Source organism: Kogia breviceps, chromosome 1 (genome assembly GCF_026419965.1).
Source record: "Kogia breviceps isolate mKogBre1 chromosome 1, mKogBre1 haplotype 1, whole genome shotgun sequence".
NCBI classification, from domain to species: domain Eukaryota; kingdom Metazoa; phylum Chordata; class Mammalia; order Artiodactyla; family Physeteridae; genus Kogia; species Kogia breviceps.
The window spans coordinates 90,511,614-90,533,559 of record NC_081310.1 but is presented as its reverse complement, the minus strand read 5'-3'; the positions used below and the strand labels follow the sequence as shown (position 1 = coordinate 90,533,559).

General features: G+C 42.4%; 1 protein-coding gene across 3 annotated transcripts in view; it reads left to right on the top strand.

The window, feature by feature from the left end:
• Window positions 1-11,681: 11,681 nt before the first annotated feature.
• The window catches only part of CD244 (CD244 molecule), a 36,873-nt gene continuing 26,608 nt past the window's right edge, over window positions 11,682-21,946 (top strand). For all 3 annotated transcript variants that reach the window (XM_067039528.1, XM_067039527.1, XM_067039529.1), the window contains exon 1: window positions 11,682-11,982. In XM_067039528.1, the coding sequence (XP_066895629.1) occupies window positions 11,922-11,982 (61 nt within the window). In that variant the 5' untranslated portion in view covers window positions 11,682-11,921. The remainder of the gene's footprint in view (window positions 11,983-21,946) is intronic.

Genomic DNA, 21,946 nt, shown 5'->3' with positions numbered 1-21,946 from the left:
CAGCAGTGAGAGGCCCGCGTACCGCAAAAAAAAAAAAAAAAAAAAGTCAAAAACATCAATAAAAAAGGAAAAATTTCAGGCTTTGACATTTCAGGAAGCTTTGAAGACTATAGTCTCCCAGATATTTAAAAACAAAACAAAACAAAACCTCAAAAACAGCTTCTGTGAGAAAGGTAGAAAATAATCTTTGGTCCAGAAATGGGTGGACTTCAGCATTTTACTTGAAGGATTTACTTGGAGGCCTACATGCATCTCCAACAGAACCCACACTAAGCCTGCAAAGCTCTTGTTTCTAAGGAACAATAAGTGAAGCAAATACAGTATGAGTTCTATGACAATTCAGGCAACGCATAAAAAACCAAACGTAATGTCCCTTCGTGCAAGATATCAAGGTCTCCACTTCATCTCAAACAGCTGATGCCAGGGGCAGAATCTGGCTTACCTTGATGCAAGAGGCCACTGATACAAGACAAAGTGTGTTTTCTAAATGACTGCACAGTAAGAAAAAAAAAATCCAGGATTTTCAAGGTGGGGAAAAGTTATGAGACTCCCTCCACATTGACGAAATATCTGAGGTAAGAGCAATCAAAACTAATCACTATCCCTTCTCGCAACCTCAGGGAGCTGTAGAAAAGGTCAACTTGCTGCTCAACAGAGAAGGAAAGAGAAAAAAAAAATACACACATATATATGAGAAGATTAGTCTCAACATAGATTTACACCCCATTCACTGGATCAAAACAAATGATAAAACCATCATACTTATTTCCACAATATGCTCAAAAGTATGTACAGGCAACCAGAAACTATAAGTCTACATAGAAGGTTTGAAGAAAAATAAATGAATTGCTAGAAATGTAAGATATAGTTTTAAAAATTCAATTAACATCTATTATTAATATCATTTTACATGAAAGATATCTTAACAACAACAAAATAGAAAGGACATAATCACAGAGCAAATATAGTTCTTTACCTTGAATACATCTAATTGCATGGAAAATCCACATTTTTGTTCTTATATTTTTTATGATGTATGCCAACCCCTGGAAACTGTCATGACCTGCCACAATCTTTAGAGGGCAATTTGTGAATCTCTGATTTAGTAAAAACTCCTCTCATGATCAAAACTTTTGACATCATTCATACCCCAGATCAATGAGTTCTCTGAGAAAATATATTTACCTCCCTTTCTCAGGGACAGAATCAACCACTTCTTCCTATGTATTTTCATAATTCTGAGGCAAGCTTTTATTATGTAACTGATAACATTGCATTCAAATATTTATTTGCCTCTTTTAGCAATGATTAAGAGAGATGGTGATTTCCCATGTTTGCTAAGCTAATATTTTCTATTTTGAGAACATCAAGGAAATGAATCACTCAAAGGGTTTGGATGAATTAAAGCAAGAAATGAGTTCTCAGATTTCTAGTGTTACAAATTTTTTAAAAAACAACAACAAAAAATTGCAGGAATAGACTATAACCAGGCCTAAAACCGGTGTCTGCCACCAGGATGTTGTGACTACAAAACAAGCTTTCAGTACTCCTGTACACTGTGATATCTTGTAAGATTGAAATGTTAGTGTACTTACTGGGGTAAAGCCAGGATGAGTTTTTAAGCAAGGAATGGATATGGTGACATTTTTTAAGAGGAATGTAGTTTTATTCAATTTGAAATTTTAATGCAATGTGTTCCTCAAGATATATGTTAAGATACACATTCAGATTTCATATTTTTGAAAAACACTAAAATATTTTATTGTACCCCAAATATTGGGATTTTGGAACTTAAGAGTGCTGTATTTCAGAATGTCAGCATATGCCAAACCTGTACTGCAATCACAAACTCCCCACCAGGCCCAGGTTTTCAGGCTGCTCGAGGTCTTACCCAGCAGTTACACACTTTTCTGGTAGAGGTCACTGAATGCACATTTGTCCTCATATTCTCAATAGTCCTTTGTTAGAAACAGTATTCAGCAGAGGATAAACCCATATGTTGATGATCAAAGAATGAACATCTGGAAGATTACTAAATCCAAATGTAATTAAAAATGTATTGTTTTACTCCCCCAAATTTTACTAATCAAATTTTAGAAGTTTGATATATCATGTAGAAACAATATTGCTCAGCTCCCTCAGCTACTAGGTTGGGTCTGTGTCACTAGTTACTATATTGCACATGACATACCACATAACAAATACATGTTCTTGACTGAGGTAGATGGAGACAAAGATTTTGGGAGTGGTATTTGTGTGTGTGTGTATATATATATATATATAGTGTCTGCATATGTGTCTGTGTGTGTGTGTGTGTGTCCTGATTGAAGACGATTTATCAAGGAAATTTTTCCATACTGTTTGCCTGTTGAAGACCCAGAATCAGTTATTCCTTTTACTCCTGCCTGCAAAACAGACTACCTTTTCTCCCTGAGGTCCTGTCCTTTGTAATATAGAACCAAGGCAGCTGACATGCAGTGCTCACATTGTTTCCCAGAGGTCTTCCCTTAAAGCTCCAGTGCAGTAGGTACATCACATACCTCCTGAGATACCACAGGCAACACATGTAACATTTTCCCTACAACAGAACACAGAACTCCATCTTTTGACCTCCAAGATTAGTTTCTTCATCAGCTATAAGCATGCCACCAAGCCAGGGCTACATAGTTGAGTTATTTCCTGAGGCTGGGAAAAGAACAATGTTGACTTGTGCCCTGCCTGGTAAAGGCTTCAGCCTGAAAATAATCTTTTCTGCTTACATTCCTTGGCTAGAACAAGTCCCATGGCCCTTTTTAACTTCACAGATAAGAGGTTCAGTCTTCCATGTGCCTCTAAAAAGAAGTGAATTTAATCAGAGTGAACAACACTAATGATTACCTGAAGGTTTTCCTGATGAAGTGACATTAGTAATCATTTCCTTATGGCTGTAAGAAACATCAGAGATGCATGGGAGACAGGTCAATCCTCTCTCTGTATCTCGTTCCCTCTCTCTCCTTCCTTTCCTCCACTCTTCCCTCCCCTTTTCCTTTTTTTCTTAATGACTTAGACACTTATAAACCACTACCCAACCCCCAAACTGGAATGTTATGAATAACCTATACCTACTTATGTGCTCCTCTACATTGCCATTGTCTGAATTTGTGCTTATCATTCTGTTGTGTAGACTTACTTGGGCCAAGATTGTGGCCTGAGCTCTACTTCCTCTCATAAGCACAACAAAATTAAAACAGAGTAACTATTGATGAGAAAGATTGGAATCTAGCAGAAAAGATCTTCTACAACTAAAGATATATGGAAGGAATCTCAAGGAGATATGTAGGAGGGGTGGAGTCTTGATATATCAAGACTCATACCCTTGGGTGGATGACCCATAAATGGGAACATGATTACAATTGCAGAAGCTCTTCCCGAAGAGTGAGTGCTCTGAGCCCCACATCAGGCTCTCCAGACTGGGGGTCCTGCACTGGGACGATGAGCTCCCAGAACGTTTGACTTTGAAGGTCGGCAGGACTTACTTTTGGGAGAGCCAGAGGGCTGTGGGAAACAGAGACTCCACTCTTAAAGGGGGCACACAAGATCTCACACACTCCAGGACCCAGGGCAGAAGCAGTAATTTGAAAGGAGCTTATAGCTCATAGCCACCTGCTTATCTTGGGAAGCCTCCTGGAGAGGTAGGAGGTAACTGGAGCCCACTCTGGTGACACAGACATTGGTAGCAGCCATTTTTGGAAACTTGTTCTACTACCTGGGCACTGTTGCTGGCAAGTACCATTTTGTAATCCTCTGTCTAGCTTATTAGCACTGGAACCTGCCCCACCCACCAATACTGTGATGCCTCAGGCCACACAACTAATTGGTGGGGACACAGTCTCACCCCCCAGTAGGCAGACTGCCTTAAAACTCCCTGAGCTGACACCTTCCTTGTGACATGGCCTGTCCACCAGAGGGTCCAGGACCCTGCCCCCCACACCAGGGCATAGGCAGAAACCCTAGGACCCCCAGAGCCCTGCAGCCAGAAATTCCAGGATCTGGCTCTGCCTGCCAGTGGGCTGGCAGGCCAAACGACCAGTAAGACAGAAATACAGCCCCACACATTAAAAAAAAAAAAAAGGAACAACAAAAAAATATGTTACAATGAAGGAACAAGGTAAAAACCTACAAGACCAAATAAATGAAGACAAAATAGGCAGCCTACCTGAAAAAGAATTCAGAGTAATGATAGTAAAGATGATCCAAAATCTCAGAAACAGAACAGAGAAAATACAACAAACGTTTAACAAGGATCTAGAAGAACTAAATAGCAAACAAACAGTGATGAACAGCACAATAACGGAAATTAAAAATACTCTAGACAATAGCAGAATAACTGAGGCAGAAGAAAGGATAAGTGACCTGGAAGATAAAATGATGGAAATAACTGCCATGGAGCAGAATAAAGAAAAAAGAATGAAAGAATTGAGGTCTCAAAGACCTCTGGGACAACATTAAATGCACCAACATTCGAATTATAGGAGTCCAGGAGAAGAACAGAAAGAGAAAGGGTCTGAGAAAATATTTGAAGAGATTAGAGTTGAAAACTTCCCTAACATGGGAAAGGAAATAGTCAGTCAAGTCCAGGAAACACAGAGTCCCATACAGTATAAACCCAAAGAGAAACACACCGAGACACATATTAATCAAACTTTCAAATATTAAATACAAAGGAAAAAATATTAAAAGCAGCAAGGGAAAGCAACAAATAACATACAAGGGAATCCCCATAAGGTTAACAACTGATCTTTCAGCAGAAACTCTGTGAGCCAGAAAGGAGTGGCAGGACATATTTAAAGTGATGAAAGGGAAAAACCTACAACCAAGATTACTCTACCCAGAAAATATCTCATTCAGATTTGACGGAGAAGTCAAAAGATTTACAGACAAGTGAAACTATGAGAATTCAGCACCCCCAAACCACCTTTACAACAAATGCTGAAGGAACTTCCTTAAGTGGGAAACACAATAGAAGAAAAAGACCCACAAAAACAAACTCAAATCAATTGAGAAAATGGTAATAGGAACATACAGATCGATTATCACCTTGAATGTAAAACGATTAAATGCTCCAACCAAAAGACACAAACTGGCTGAATGGATACAAAAACAAGACTCTTATATATGCTGTCTACAAGAGACCCACTTCTGACCTAGGGACACATACAGACAGAAAGTGAGGGGATAGAAAAAGATATTCCATGCAAATGGAAATCACAAGAAAGCTGGAGCAGCAATACTCATATCAGATAAAATAAACTTTAAAATAAAGACTGTTACAAGAGATAAGGAAGGACACTCCATAATGATCAAGAGATCAATCCAATAAGAAAACATAACAATTATAAATATTTATGCACCCAACATAGGAGCACCTCAATACATAAGGCAGATGCTAACAGCCATAAAAGGAGAAACCAACAGTAACACAATAATAGTGGGGACTTTAACACCCCACTTACACCAATAGACAGATCATCCAGAGAGAAAATAAATAAGGAAACACAGGCTTCAAATGACACAATAGACCAGATAGACTTAATTGGTATTTTTAGGACATTCCACCCAAAAGCAGAAGAATACACTTTCTTCTCAAGTGCTCATGGAACGTTCTCCAGAATAGATCACATCTTGAGTCACAAATCAAGCCTTGGAAAATTTAAGAAAACTGAAATCATATCAAATATCTTTTCTGACCACAAAGCTATGAAATTAGAAATCAATTACAGGAAAAAAAAACAGTAAAAAACACAAATACATGGAAGCTTAACAGTGCACTGCTAAATGACCAAGAGATCCCTGAAGAAATCAAAAAAGAAATAAAAAAGACCTAGAAACAAATGACAACAAAAACACGATGATCCAAAAACCTATGGGAAGCAGCAAAAGCAGTTCTAAGAGGGAAGTTCATAGCAATTCAAGCTCACCTCAAGAAACAAGAAAAATCTCCAAAAAAAACAATCTAACTTTACACCTAAAGCAACTAGTAAATGAAGAACAAAGAAAACCCAAAGTTAGTAGAAGGAAAGAAATCATAAAGATCAGAGCAGAGATAAATGAAATAGAAACAAAGAAAACAATAGCAAAGATCAATAAAACTAAAAGTTCATTCTTTGAGAAGATAAACAAAATTGATAAACCTTTAGCCAGACTCATCAAGAAAAAAAGGGAGAGGACTTAACTCAATAAAATTAGAAATGAAAAAGGAGAGATTACAATTGACCCTGCAGAAATACAAAAGATCATATGAGACTACTATAAGCAACTTTATGCCAATAAATTGGACAACCTGGAAGAAATGGACAAATTCTTGGAAAAGTATGACTTTCCAAGGTTGAACCAGGAAGAATTAGAAAATATAAACCTACCAATCACAAGTAGTGAAATTGAAACTGTAATTAAAAACCTTCCAACAAACATCCAGTTCCAGATGGTTTCACAGGTGAATTCTATCAAACATTTAGAGAAGAGTTAACACCTATCTTTCTCAAACTCTTCCAAAGAACTGTGGAGGGAGGAACACTTCCAAACTCATTCTACGAGGTTACCATCACCCTGATAGCAAAACCAGACAAAGATATCACAAAAAAAGAAAATTATAGACCAATATCCCTGATGAACATAGATGTAAAAATCCTCAATAAAATACTAGCAAACAGAATTTAACAACGCATTAAAAGGATCATATGCTATGATCAAGTGGGACTTATCCCAGAGATGCAAGGATTTTTCAGTATATGCAAAACAATAAAATTTGATACTCCATATTAACAAATTGAAGGATAAAAACCATATGAGCATCTCAGTAGATGCAGAAAAAGCTTTTGACAAAATTTAGCACCCATTTATGATAAAAACTCTCCAGAAAATGGGCATAGAGGAAACCTACCTCAACATGATAAAGGCCATATACGACAAACCCACAGCAAACATCATTCTCAATAGTGAAAAACTGAAAGCATTTCCTCTAAGATCAGGAACAAGACAAGGATGTCCACTCTCACACACTATTATTCAACATAGTTTGGGAAGTTTTAGCCATGGCAATCAGAGAAGAAAAAGAACTAAAAGGAATACAAATTGGAAAAGAAGAACTGTCACTGTTTGCAGGTGATATGAAACTATACATAGAGAATCCTAAAGATGCTAGGATTCTAGAAACAAATGAAACCAGAAAACTACTAGTACAAATCAATGAATTTGGTAAGGTTGCAGGATACAAAATTAATGCACAGAAATTAATTTGCATTAATTTTGCGTTCCTATACACTAGGAATGTAGTGCATTAATTTTGTGTTCCTATATACTAACAATGAAAGATCAGAAAGAGAAATTAAGGAAACAATCCCATTTGCCATTCTCAACAAAAAGAATAAAATACCTAGGAATAAACCTACCTAAGGAGACAAAAGACCTGCACTCAGAAAACTATAAAACACTGATGAAGGCAATCAAGGATAACATAAACAGATGGAGATAAATACCATGCTCCTGGATTGGAAGAATCAATATTGTGAAAAATGACCATACTACACAAAGCAATCTACAGATTCAATTCACTATGTATCAAATTACCAATGGCATTTTTCACAGAACTAGAACAAGAAATTTTACAATTTGTATGGAAACAGAAAAGACCCTGAATAGCCAAAGCAATCTTAAGAAAGAAAAATGGAACTGGAGGAATAAGTCTTCCTGACTTCAGACTATACAACAAGTCTACAGTAATCAAGACAATATGGTACTGGCACAAAAACAGAAATATAGATCAATGGAACAGGATAGAAAGCCAAGAGATAAACCTATGCATTTATGGTCAACTAATCTATCACAAAGGAGGCAAGGATATACAATGGAGAAAAGACAGTCTCTTCAAAGTGTTGCTGGGAAAACTGGACAGCTACATGTAAAAGAATGAAATTAGAACACTCCCTAACACCATACACAAAAATAAACTCAAAATGGATTAAAGACCTAAATGTAAGACTGGACACTATAAAACTCTTAGAGGAAAACATAGGAAGAACACTCTATGACATAAATCACAGCAAGATCTTTTTTGACCCACCTCCTAGAGTAATGGAAATAAAACCAGCAAAACCCAGATGGGACCTAATGAAACTTAAAAGCTTTTACACAGCAAAGGAAACCATAAACAAGATGAAAAGACAACCCTCAGAATGGGAGAAAATATTTGCAAATGAAGCAACTGACAAAGGATTAATATCCAAAATTTATATACAACTCAGGCAGCTCAATAACAAAAAAACAAACAACCCAATCCAAAAATGGGCAGAAGAACTAGATAGACATTTCTCCAAAGAAGATATACAGATTGCCAACAAACACATGAAGGAATGCTCAACATCATTAATCATAAGAGAAATGCAAATCAAAACTACAATGAGATATCATCTCACACCGGTCAGATTGGCCATCATCAAAAACTCTAGAAACAATAAATGCTGGAGAGGGTGTGGAGAAAAGGGAACACTCTTGCACTGCTGGTGGGAATGTAAATTGATACAGCCACTATGGAGAACAGTATGGAGGTTCCTTAAACTACAACTAGAACTACCATATCACCCCACAATCCCACTACTGGGCATATACCCTGAGAAAACCATAATTCAAAAAGAGTCATGTACCAAAATGTTTATTGCAGCTCTATTTACGATAGCCAGGACATGGAAGCAACCTAAATGTCCATCAACAGATGAATGGATAAAGAAGATGTGGCACATATATACAATGGAATATTACTCAGCCATAAAAAGAAATGAAACTGAGTTATTTGTAATGTGGTGGATAGACCTGGAGTCTGTCATACAGAGTGAAGTAAGTCAGAAGGAGAAAAACAAATACCGTATGCTAACACATATATATGGAATCTAAGAAAAAAAAATGTCATGAAGAGATTAGTGGTAGGACGGGAATAAAACACAGACCTACTAGAGCATGGACTTGAGGATATGGGGAGGGGGAAGGGTAAGCTGTGACAATGTGAGAGAGTGGCAGGGACATATACACACTACCAAATGTAAATTAGATAGCTAGTGGGAAGCTGCAGCATAGCACAGGGAGTTCACCTCTGTGCTTGGGGACCACCTAGAGGGGTGGGATAGGGAGGGTGGGAGGGAGGGTGACGCAAGAGGGAAGAGATATGGGAACATATGTATATGTATAACTGATTCACTTTGTTGTAAAGGAGAAACTAACACACTATTGTAAAACAGTTATACTCAAATAAAGATGTTAAAAAAAAAAATCCCAGAAGGACTCAGAGGCAAAAAATATACAAATCAATTTTCACTGCAAAGTAAAGGAGCTGTTACAGTGGAGGATTACTGGACTGAAGGTCAATATTATGACATTGTATGAGTGTGTTTCATGTTTGGTAATTGCAATCATTGTTGCTTTTGTTGTGGTCATCCAAAAAAAAAAAAAAAAGAAGAAGTGGGTGGATTTGGGGACTCTTCAGTGTTGTAGCTGGGATATACTAGAATGACCTTGACTCCTTGAAACATGCTGAAAGTGTGATTTGAGAAAAAGAAGGATGAGAGGGTGGGGTTGATGAAACATTAATTCTTGGATGGTCACTGACCATTAAATATCCAAGACTTACAAAGACCTGGGGAATATGCATGGGAAATGGGAATACAGGAGTTTCTGAGTTTATGTGGACTTTGTAGCATCTTGGGTCTTCATACTAAAGTGGCTGGATTACACAGAAGGGCTCTGTGTACAAGGATCCTGCAGGGCAAGATATAAACTCCATGAAGGCAGGGACCATGATGACTTAGTTTACCAGTGTAACTCAGAGGGAAGGGAAATGCTTTCTCTAGGGAACTCATTCATTCTGTTAGCACTCAACAATCTATAACCAACTATTAAGAGCCAGGCACTGGGCCAGGCTCTGGAAACACTAAACTAAGGAGAGAAAAGACTTCATGTAGAAGAGCTCAAGGTCAGGCAGGGCAGTGTGTAGAACAAATAGCAGTTATCATGGGGTAGAGTATGGTAAGGACCACAAGACACAAAGTGGTACATCTGCTTCCAGTTCAGTTTCCAGGGGATGGTAGGTCATCTATGTGACTGGTGGGAAGAGGATGGAGCTGGTTCTGGGGTCAGGAGCGGTGAACCAGATTCCTAATTCATGTTGTCCATTAGTTGCTTTGAACAGATGGACCTTGTCCTCCATCTTTAACGGGAGGAAATTTACTCTTCCTTATTTTATCATGCCTTGAGCACCACTTCTTAAGGTCAAGGGCATGGCCAGATCAACTCTGAGGAAATTTCCCAGGGCTGAGGGCTGACCCTTGGGAGGAGAAAAATGAGAGAAGAGCTGATAACCATTAGATTAGCTGGAAAAATCTGTGTTGGTCTATGTTTAAGAAAACAAACAAAACCTTACCGTTGTCCAGAGTTTTTACACGCATCCTCTCAGGTACAGGGTTTTTTTTTTTGTTTTTTTTTGTGGTAAGCGGGCTCTCACTGTTGTGGCCTCTCCCGTTGGGGAGCACAGGCTCCGGACGTGCAGGCTCAGCGGCCATGGCTCACGGGCCCAGCTGCTCAGTGGCATGTGGGATCCTCCCGGACCGGGGCACAAACCCACGTCCCCTGCATCGGCAGGCGGACTCTCAACCACTGCGCCACCAGGGAAGCCCTCAGGTACAGTTTTTAATTTGATTCTGAAACTACCTTGTGAGGGATGGGAGTCAAGTATTGTTGAGCCCACAGGCTCAGAAAGTAATTTGGTCAGGATCACACAGGTTGTGTGTTGCTGAACTGGAACTCAAGTCTACATCTTTGACTCCAAATCCAGTGCTCCACCCGGAATATTACTTTTGCCTTTTTTGGCAGGCAAGGCTTTCAGTCTGCCTCCCCTCAGCCCACCACAGACAGGGTGACTGGAAACGGATCAAAAGATGGAAAAGAAGAAAGACTGACCTGAAGTGAACTGAAAGTATTTTCTGCTAAGGGGAAAGCAGAAGAAAGCGAAAGCCATAGAACTCTGGGGTGTGGTCTCAAAGCAATTGCATTCTGGGGAAGGTGGGATGCCTCCACCTCTCCCTGGCAGGGTGAAGAGGATCAGATGCTACCTGGCCTTTCTGGTAGGTGGAATCAAAGTGCATGCTGGGGGGAAGCAAACATGGGTCTACATCCTGTCTGGGTGAGAGAAGCTGAGAGAAGGAATAAAGAACTATTATGGGAAAGTAGAAAAAGAAGAAGGGAGGGAATTTAGAAGTACAGATAGGAAACTAGGGCAAAAGCACATTGTTAAGAAAAAAATTTAATTCGCATATGCTTAAACTTTGGTATCAACTTGCAGAGATTCCCCAGGCCTGTTAGATTTTTCTAGTGCCCCCTAATTGTCTTCTTCAACATTTCACCCACTCATCTAGGGTTCCACTTCTCAGTCCACATCCTTCCCAAACCCTCTCCCCTCCACCTTCACAATGTCTGTTGGGATGGAACAGGCTCTGATGATGGCTGTTTTGTCCCCGTGTAGGTTTCTCCATATTGCCAGTAGGATGCAGAGAACTGGAAAATTTCTTGGGCATATGTCCTTTAAACAAAGCAGCTGGGCTGGGGCGGAGCTTGGGACAAGATTTTGAAGCTGGTTTTGTGAGTCACTGTGAGCTCTGAGCACCCGCCCACTTGGCAAGTTTAGCTTGCGGCAACTATCAGACCAGGTCCAGGGACTGGGGCTTCCTCAGTGGCCTTGTTAGCGTTCAGCTAATGAGGACAGACTCAAGTTGAGGAAACTGTGGCTGGAGCGAGGCAGTTTTGCTCCCCGTCAGCCTCCTGCTGATGGGTGGCTGCTGAGCCTGTGCAGGGCAGAGCATCTGGTGGGAGAGGACCCGGCCTGACCCCTCTGTCTTGTGGGAATGTTGGGGCAAGCGCTTACCCTCACACTCCTCCTGCTCATCAAGGGGCATTGGGGCCAAGGTAAGGAGGCTCAGCCTGGCAGGGGTGGGGCTGGCATGGACTAGGGGCCGTGGCCTTCAGGGAGATCAGAGCCCAGAGCCTCTGGGTTGCACAGCTTACATGGTGACCCGGAACTGTGATGCTGAGCAGTTCCCCACAGCTCTGGACAGGCTGGGTCAGAGAGCAAAGGCTGGCAGTGGGTTGGGAGGTCCCTGAGAAGTGCCTCTGGCCAAGCAATCCAGGCCACCTCAGGCAAGGTGAGTCTTTTCCACTGGCTTCAGTTTTCCTCTCTGTCTAGTGGGGAGAAAGTATCCTCCCTGCTGGCTGTAAGAAGGACAAAGGAAATATCCTCTAATTTGGTGCGATTACCAGCAGAGAGGAGAAGTGGCCATGAGCTTGGATTTCTCCAAGGAAGTAGGGGTACTGGAGCTCAGAGACTGACAGATTATTCTCTGAGGCAGGAAAGCTGAGCCCTGGCAAGGGGGAGGGGAGAGGGGAAGTGTGAGGACAAGGCCAGAACAGAGGCTTTACCAGATGGCCTGGTCCCTCATCCTGCAGCTCTTCCAGCAGCCCAGAGGCCATGGGAGCCTGAGAATTATTAGGGAAATGTTGTTTGGGGGCACGGTGTGGAGAAGGGAAGAGAAAGAGACAGTATAAGGAAGCTCCATAGCAAACTGATAACTGTCAGCTGGGCCCCGAGCGAACTAATGTATGTGTGTGTGGGAAGCAGGCTCCCCCTCTTTTTCCAACCCTAAGTCTAGGATGCTCTGAGACTTGGAGCCTGCATTTTAGATCAGCGACTCTTTGAGGGGCATCATGAGTGGGGGGTTCAGTGAGAGGAGGGCACATTTTTGTGCAAAGGGAAGAAACAGAGGCACAAGAAACTATTTGTGCAGGGCCTGTTAGAAGCCATCCCTGGGTACTCAGTTCAATTACAGAGCCCCTGAGCACTCTGGTATCCTTCAAGAAGACACATTCTAGGCTCTGGCTTTTGTAACAAGTACAGGCGGAGTAGGGCAGGGAGTAATAAGGAACAGGGAGCAGAGAGAGAAGTCTGGAGGCTGGGGTTCATGCGTGTGGGCTGGGGGGACCCAAAGATGCAGGATCCTAGGTAAGAGAGCTAGGTTGGAACCTGGGCTAAGTAGTCTTGAAAGCTGAGGTAGGACCCACATGCTTTGATGCCTGGCTTTGGGGGTGGGAGGGACAGAAGGTTGAGACTGACTCAGATCATAAGCCCAAGTGGCAGGAGGATAATGCTCCCTCCATCCCCATTCCCAGGGCTGTGGTGCTTTCTTTGGGTGTGGCTATGACAAGACCCATTGGTGGGAGGTAGGGCAGAGCCTGGTGAGTGATTCTTTGAGCACAGGGAGGGATGGGCTTTGGTCTTAAGGAACTTCTCTCTCTTCTTGCTATACCCTGTGTCTGTGGGGCCAGCCTGATGTAAGCTGACTGAAACTGCTCTGTTTATTTAGTTCAATTTTTAAACTTCTTAACTGAAAATAATTTTGAAGTTTCAGGGAAGTTGCAAGAATAGCACAAAGAATTTTTGTATTTCCTTCACATAGATTCACCAGTTGTTAACATTTCATCACATTTGCCTTATTTCTCTTTCTCTCCAAATATAGGTATGTGTGTACAGCTGTATAGTAATAATTATTTTTGTGGAATATTCAAGAGTAAGTTGCAGACATCATGCCCCTTTACTCTTAACTATTTTAGCACACATCTTCTAAGGACAAGGATGTTCCCATATCATATCATATCATATCAGCACAGTTATCACATTTAGTGTATTTAACATAGATACAATCAAACATACAGTCCATATTTAAATATTACCAACAGTCCCCCGAATGTGCTATATGACATCTTTTTTTCCCAACCAGAATCCAATCAGGATCATGTATTGCATTCAGTTGTTATGTCTTTTTTGTCATCTTCAATCTACAATTATTCCTTTCTTTGTCTTTTATGACTTTGACATTTGTGGAGTACAAGTCAGTTGTTTTCTGGAGGGTTGCACAATCTGAGTTTGTCTAATGTTTTGTCATAAGACTTAGGTCATGCACTTTTGGCAGGAATACCACGAAAGTGATGGCATGTCTTTTTCAGTGCATCCCATCAGGTGGTACAATGACAGTGAAACATTTGTTCTAAGACTTGGTTTACTGAAGAATGCAATATGCATCACATATGTGTAAGAGGCTCATATCACTCTTGAGCATTGCAAAAGTCTTCCAAAGGCTTCTTACTTCACACAGAGTAAAAGCCACACATTTTACAATGGCCCACGTGATCTGGCCTCCCTGACCACTGCCCCTTCCTCTCTGGTCTTCTCACTGCATTTCAGCCACGCTGGCCTGCTGGTCCTCACGCATGTTCCACTTGGGGATTTTGCACTGTCTTCTCCACTTAGGATGCTGCTTTGCCCTCATTTGTCATGAGGCTTGCTTCCTCATTCTGCTCAAATACCACTTCTGCAGTGTTATCTTTCCCACTAAAAATGTCAACCCCTACATCCTGTAACTTCTTATCTCCCTCTTTGTTTATTTTTCTCTGTAGTGCTCATTTCCATTTTACATACCATATGTTTACTTATTTGTCTTATTTTCTATCTCTTAGGCTCTTCTTTACCTCATTAGAATGTAAGATCCTTGAGGCCAGGGCTTTTGTTTGTTTTGTTCACTGCTGTACCTTCAGCATCTAGAACAGTATCTGGCACAAGTAGACCCTCAATATGTATTTACTGAATGAATAAGTACTTTAAATAATCCATGGAATAAAGTGAGTTTATCTGCCTACAAGAAAGCTTCATTGGGAAAACTGTTTTAGATTTTAAAGCATGTAAATACTAACTACCTCTGTGGCCTTGAGGAAGGCCTTTTTAGAACTTGTCTGAAACTTCTTGTTTCTCAATTTTTCATACATAACATGTTTCTCAATTTTTCATACATAACATGAAGTTAACAGTGGTGCCTGCTTCCTGGGGGATGTGTGAGGATTAGATGAGATATAGTGTATAAGGTGTTTAGAGAAATGTTGAGTTATAACAAGTCCTCCAAAATGAATGCTCATGTTATTCAGCTCTTTGGAGGCAGGGCATATATTTCACTTGGTTTTGTAGTCAGAGTAAAGAAGAGAGACTGGGCTTCCCTGGTGGCGCAGTGGTTGAGAATCCGCCTGCCGATGCAGGGGACACGGGTTCGTGCCCCGGTCCGGGAAGATCCCACATGCCGCGGAGCGGCTGGGCCCGTGAGCCATGGCCGCTGAGCTTGCGCGTCCGGAGCCTGTGCTCTGCAACAGGAGAGGCCACAACAGTTAGGCCCGCATACCACAAAAAAAAAAAAAAAAAAAGAAGAGAGACTATTTAGTAATCCTTTGTTGACTTTAATTAATTGAATAGAAAGTGAGTTAGAGAATCTTGAGATAAGATGATAAAGTTTTAATGTGTGACCCTTTTCTGAGGGTTTCTCATTATCATAACCAGGATCTTAGAGAGACTTCAACATTTTTAAGTTAAAGAAACAGGTATTCAAGACATTTAATCACATGAGTACATCGTAATGTAAAGTAGTCTGTTTTCACAATAGCATCTCCCTCTCTATCCCCATTCCTTCCCTGGATATGTTTTGAGTAGCTCTGCACCAGGTGCTGGACAAGATATTTAGGATTCAGTAGTGATTAAGTACACAGCCGCTTTGTTCATGGAGCCTACACCATTTATATCCATCGGTACATAATTACAGCTGTGATTAACGCCCAACCAAGTGCCCAACACAGTAAGTGCTCAAAACATGTTAGTTGAGTGAGTAAATGAATTGTTTTCAGGCATCTTAGAGGAAGATTGGGATAATTTTGGGGTCAGATGGTTTGGGGACCAGGGACCTTCAAATCACTGCCCATAAGAGTGGACTTGGGCCCTAAAGTTCATTTTGGACCCTAAATTCAGGTTTTAGCTATGCATTCTGAAGAAACTACAAAGGACACACCAGAGGCTATAAATGCCCAGGGGCCACAAGTTCTGGGGTGAGATGTGCTGGACAAAAAAAAAGGGGCAGGGACAGCATCTCACAGATTAGCTCTGAAGGCTGCAGGCTGTTCCCGTAGGTTTTGTTGAAACTTTCACTTCTCAGGAAGGAGTCACTGATCACAACTGCTCTGACTGGGATCCAGACAAGTTCTAAAAAGGCTGGATTTATTTTTGTTCATCTTTTCCTTATTGTACTCCCCTTCAGACAAAGTGTGAATAGTGAAGTATCTGTCCACAGGAGAGAGATCAGGACTCAGAGAACTCAGGGCTGCAGCACCACTGGAGGGAACCAGTTCTATAGAAATCCCTCCAGAGATAGCTGGGCCATTGTCTTCATGATATGTGTCAGAAAAGTGTGCAAAATTATAAAAGTACATCTCAATGAGTTATTGTTAAGTGGAAACACCTGTGTGTTTACCACATGTTCCTTCCTTTCCTTACCTCCACCCTCTTCCACAAATACAACCACTCTTCTGACTTGTAACATCATTGGTTAGTTTTGCCTGTATATAAATGGAATCATAAAGTATATACTCCTGTATTTGGCTTCTTTTGCTCAACATCTGATGAGATTTATCTCTGCTATCACTTGCAGCTGGTCGTTTTTATGGCTGCATTTCATTGTATGACTACATAATAGTTTATTAATCTATTCTACCATTGATGAAACTTTGGGTTGTTTCAAGGTTTTTTTCCCTATTATAATCACGCTGCTAAGAGCCTTTAGGCCGAGCTGCTCAGCATGCGGGATCTTAGTTCCCTGACCAGGGATGGAGCTTGAGCCCCCTGCAGTGGAAGCTCAGAATTTAAACCACTGGACCACCAGGGAAGTCCTCTATGAGCCTTTTAGTGCATGCACGTCTGTTGGGTGTATCTCTGGGGGTAGAATCACTGGGTATGTAGATATACCTCTAGCAGTTGCTGCCAAACTGTTTTCCAAAGCGGTTGAACCAAGCAGTTCGTGAGAGTTCCAAGTTGTTTCAGGGCCACCAGCTTTGTGTTCTGAGGACCTGCAAATGGGAAATGAAAGTGCAGGGGTGTGGAGCCTGAAAGATGAAAGTCAAAGCCAAGAGAACCATGTCTGTTCTGGCTTCCCTGGTATACTGCACGAAATTCCTACACGAGAGTCATTTCTGGGAGCTGAATTTAATTAATTAATCAACTGAACACTTCATTAAACCCTCACTATGTTCCAAGAACTATGCAAGATTTTGTGGAGGAAACAAAGATGAAACACACATTGGTTCCATCCTTAAGAATCTTTCAGACAGTTAGAGGAAAATAGACCTGTACAATATCAACTCTAAGGGAAGACAGAAAATGCTAAATGCTAAGTGTCTCTGACAGGCAAGATACATTTAGAGCACAAAGGGTGCAAAGAAGATGGAGATTCCTTCTAGGTAGGGACTGGGGAAGTGGCCTTGAAGGATAAATAAGAGTTCAGGAGATAGGGGTAAGGTAGAAGGACAAGCTAAGCAGAGGGAACAGCCTAAACAGAAGTAGGGAAAACAGGTTTGAACGAGGAGACATGAGAAGCAAATGCACTTGTTATCTTGGAGAAAAACAGTATTATAAATGAGATGATTCAGTTAACTGATGCAAAGAGTGGGACATAGGCTAGGTAAGTTGACAGAGGTAAGGGGTTGCATTGTCTGAGAGATGAAATCAGTATGGTCAGGAGGAAGCCCCCCAGGGTGGGGCTAGGTGAAGAAGAAGAGAGGTGATGAATTGGGCGGTGGACCTGGAGGGGATTTTATCTACTTTATAATTTTGCCTTGACTAGGGCCGGTCCTGTCCCAGCACTTTTGGGATCTCACTGAGCTTTATCCACCCAGACCCCATCAGGAACCCCTTCTGTTGCCTTCACTCCAAGCCTGGTGGCATCACCTTGAGCTGAGAAAACCTCAACATCCTTTGTTGGCTAGGGGAAATTAAACTTTTTTGAAAGTTCTCTTTTCTCTCCCTGCCCCCTCTCCCAGGCTCTCAGGCCTCAACTTCCTTCCCATTTCACCCTTCCTCCGACCAGCAGGTCAAGGTCAGAGGAAGCTGAGCTGACAGTGGACACTGCGGGACTTTGGAGGCTGCAGCTCCTGCACCCAACTCTGGGGCTGAGTGGGACTCACTGCTGGGTCAGATAGTCTCCTTGACTGTCCTCTGTGCTGGCTTCCCTTTTCTTCCTGAGGAGGTGATGGAGTTAATCACTTGACCTCTGCCCTCCCTCTGCAGAGTTGTTTCACCCCATTCTTTCCTAACCACCGGAAGAGAGGCCTCAAAGCTTCTGAGTGGTAACAACAGAGGTAACAGCAGCCCTGGGGCCTGTTCTGACCACCGGAATCTGCTGTGGCCTCTCCGCTCTGAACAATCCACCACTTGTCGGGGCCTCCTCCACCTCTCACTAAGCATGTGAGAACTTGTGTTGAAGTTATCTTTTCATACTGCCATTTCTTGTCTCTCCATTTGGCATATGTGCCCCTCTGGGACAGGGACAGAGGTCTTTCTGCCTCAGTCACAATACCCAGTACATAGTACCTTGCCCACTTATCTTCTGCTGTACCCTCCCACTCCAACCTCACCTGACCACCATCCCTGTCTAGCCCTGCCTCACCCTGAATATCTTCCTTTTCCCCACACTGAGCTGTTGAGGGCTGCAGAAGAAAATTCAACAACAAAGAGCAACTACAGATTGAGAGCCTTCAATTTCAGCTGGGTCCTCAGTGTCCTGGGAATCCTTGTTTCTGATCCATAGCTTTCCCCTTTCTCCAAAGGGGTGATTCCAAACCTTCACCATCTCTTCAAGATCCTGTTCCATCATCATAGCTTTTATCAGCCTACAGTCTGCTTCTCCAAGTAAATGGAGACCCCAATAGGGATTCTGCCGGCCTCACCAACAATCCCTCAACATCAACTGACCTCATCTGTGCCCCTAAATGACCACATTCACCTCTGCTCTGCGTTAGGGAGCTTTCCTCCTTTCCTTGGTCTGTCCTTCCCCGTGTGCTCTGGACATCACGGCTTCATCTGGTAGGTCATCCAGGACCTGCCCAGTCCATGATATCTCTGATCTTTCTTCAACTGCTCCTTTTCTGTTGGCTCTCCACTCTTAGTTCATTATCCTCCCATTTAAAAATCTATGTTGGAATACCATCCAGATTTTCCCTACTGTGTCTTTCTTTCCCATGTGTCTCTTTTACTACTCATACAGAACACTTTACTTCTGATACCTCTGGTCTCCAAATGTGTGTGTGGTTCTTTCCCCACACCAAGCAACTCTCTGTGACACCAGCTGGGTGTCTTACAATTTGACTCAATTCTGACACCATCTGCCCGGAGACAGTGTTAGATTTCACAGGTTAAGGGCTCGTTCCCACAAGCTCACCTTCCTCTGCCATTTCAGACACTTGTCTCAAGCCCAGATTGTAGATCAGAGGTTCCAGTGATCCCCTCCCTCTTCTGATTCAATTCATTTGTTGGAGTGGCTCACAGAACAGTGGGAAACACTTACTTACATTTACCAGTTTATTAAAGCATATGATAAAGGATATAGATGAACAGCCAGATGAAGAGATAAATAGGGCAAGGTCTGGAAGGGAGCTTCTGTTCCCTTGGAGTTGGGGTTCACCAAACTGGTAGCTCCCCTAAACTCGTGCTATTGGGATTTTATAGGGGCTTCCTCATGTAGATGTGATCAGTTATTAACTATTAACTCCATTTCCAGCCTCTATCCCTCCTCCGAAGGATGGGGAATGGGGCTGAAATTTCCAAGCTTTTTTTTTTTTGTTGCGGTACGCGGGCCTCTCACTGTTGTGGCCCCTCCCTTCGCGGAGCACAGGCTCCAGACGCGCAGGCTCAGTGGCCATGGCTCACGGGCCCAGCCGCTCCGCAGCATGTGGGATCTTCCCGGACCGGGGCACGAACTCGTGTCCCCTGCATCGGCAGGCGGACTCTCAACCACTGCGCCACCAGGGAAGCCCTTCCAAGCTTTTAATCATGGCTTTTTTGTGATCAGCCCCTCCCACCCGGGAGTTCATCCAGAGTCATCTTAATAGAATAAAAGATGTTCCTGGTGCTCTCATTACTGAGGAATTTACAAAGGTTTTAGGAGCCCCATGTCAGGGATGGGGGTCAAAGACTAAATACTAAAGCAAGAGATGCTTTTCTTTCTTTCTTTTTTTTCTTTTTTTTTTTGTTATTCTCCTTTTTTTTTTTACAAACCTTTGTGTCGAGGGCTGACTTTCAATAGATCGCAGCGAGGGAGCTGCTCTGCTACGTACGAAACCCTGACCCAGAAGCAGGTCCTCTACGAATGGTTTAGCACCAGGTTCCCCACGAACGTGCGGTGCGTGACGGGCGAGGGGGCGGCCGCCTTTCCGGTCGCACCCCGTGTCCCAGGACGAAGGGCTCTCCGCACCGGACCCCAGTCCCGACGCGCGGCGGGGCCGCGCCCCAGGGGACGCGTGCGGCGGCCCGCCGGCGCGGATGGCGGGGGACCGGCTATCCGAGGCCAACCGAGGCTCCCGCGGCGCTGCCGTATTGTTCCGCCTGGGCGGGATTCTGACTTAGAGACGTTCAGTCATAATCTCACAGATAAGAGATGCTTTTATCACTGAGAAATTATAAGGATTTCAGGAACTCTGAGCCAGGAACTGGGGGGAGAGAATAATATATATATTTCCATTATCTCACAAAAACCAAACCAACAAACCAAAATAACACCTGGTGTTCTTCCTGTGGTACCTTCTTTCCTAGCTCCTTTTTAGTTGGAGACAAACCCTTCTTAAGTGTATAAACTAATACAATGTACATGAAAATGTAATAGAATAGTATAACTAAAAAATGACTACAATGGCAGTATAGCATCAGGAGTGTAGATCACACATTTGATTCCTTAATAATTTAATAGTTTAGTTAATAATCATTCCCTGTATACTCTATATTCAGTTTTCTTAAAATTAATTAATTAATTAATGGCTGTGTTTGGTCTTCTTTGCTGCTCGCGGGCTTTCTCTAGTTGCGGTGAGTTGTGGCTACTCTTCATTGCGGTGCGTGGGGTTCTCATTGTGGTGGCTTCTCTTGTTGCAGAGCATGGGCTCTAGGTGCGTAGGCTTCAGTAGTTGCGGCACGCGGGCTCAGTAGTCGTGGCGTGCAGGCTCTAGAGTACAGGCTCAGTAGTTGTGGTGCACGGGCTTAGTTGCTCTGCGGCATGTTGGATCTTCCCGGACCAGGGCTCGAATCCGTGTCCCCTGCATTGGCAGGCGGATTCTTAACCAGTATGCCACCAGGGAAGTACTATATTCAGTTTTGTCATGATGAAGGAGAACCAGAATGAGGGCTCTATGTTTTGATCTGATGGTAGTTATCCAGGAGTTTACTTTATAATTATTCATTATATTATGCATTTATATTTTAGGCACCCTTTAATATTTGTGCTACCTCTCAATTTTATAAAAGGTAAAAATAAAATAAAACCATCACAACTCCCTAAAAATTAAACTCATGTTCTATCACCTCACTCTCCAGACCTGCTGGAGAGACCTTTATTACCATCCTTAGCAGACCCATAAGCCAGAAGTATGGGTGTCTGTAACAATGCTGCTGTTCTGTCTGTGATGCCCTCTTCCATACTCCTTTCTCAATCTGCCTGGCAGGCCTGGGTGCCCCAGGCAGCGCCTAGGTCACCTCCTCTGGGAAGCCACTCCTAATGCCCCAGAGAAGAGTAGTGCATGCTTTCCTTATGCTTGTGTCACACCTTGGGCATACCCCCATAAAACATTTCACATCAAGTCTTAGTTGACTGTTTTAGGTCTATCTTCCTCTATAAGCACAGTAAAACAGAGATTGTAACTTTTCCTTTACATCTTTGCCCAGTGCCCTTAATAATCCCATTCTCCAAGATAGGAGTGATATTACAAATATCTACTTATAGATATGATATGAGCAACAGCAATCATAACAGAT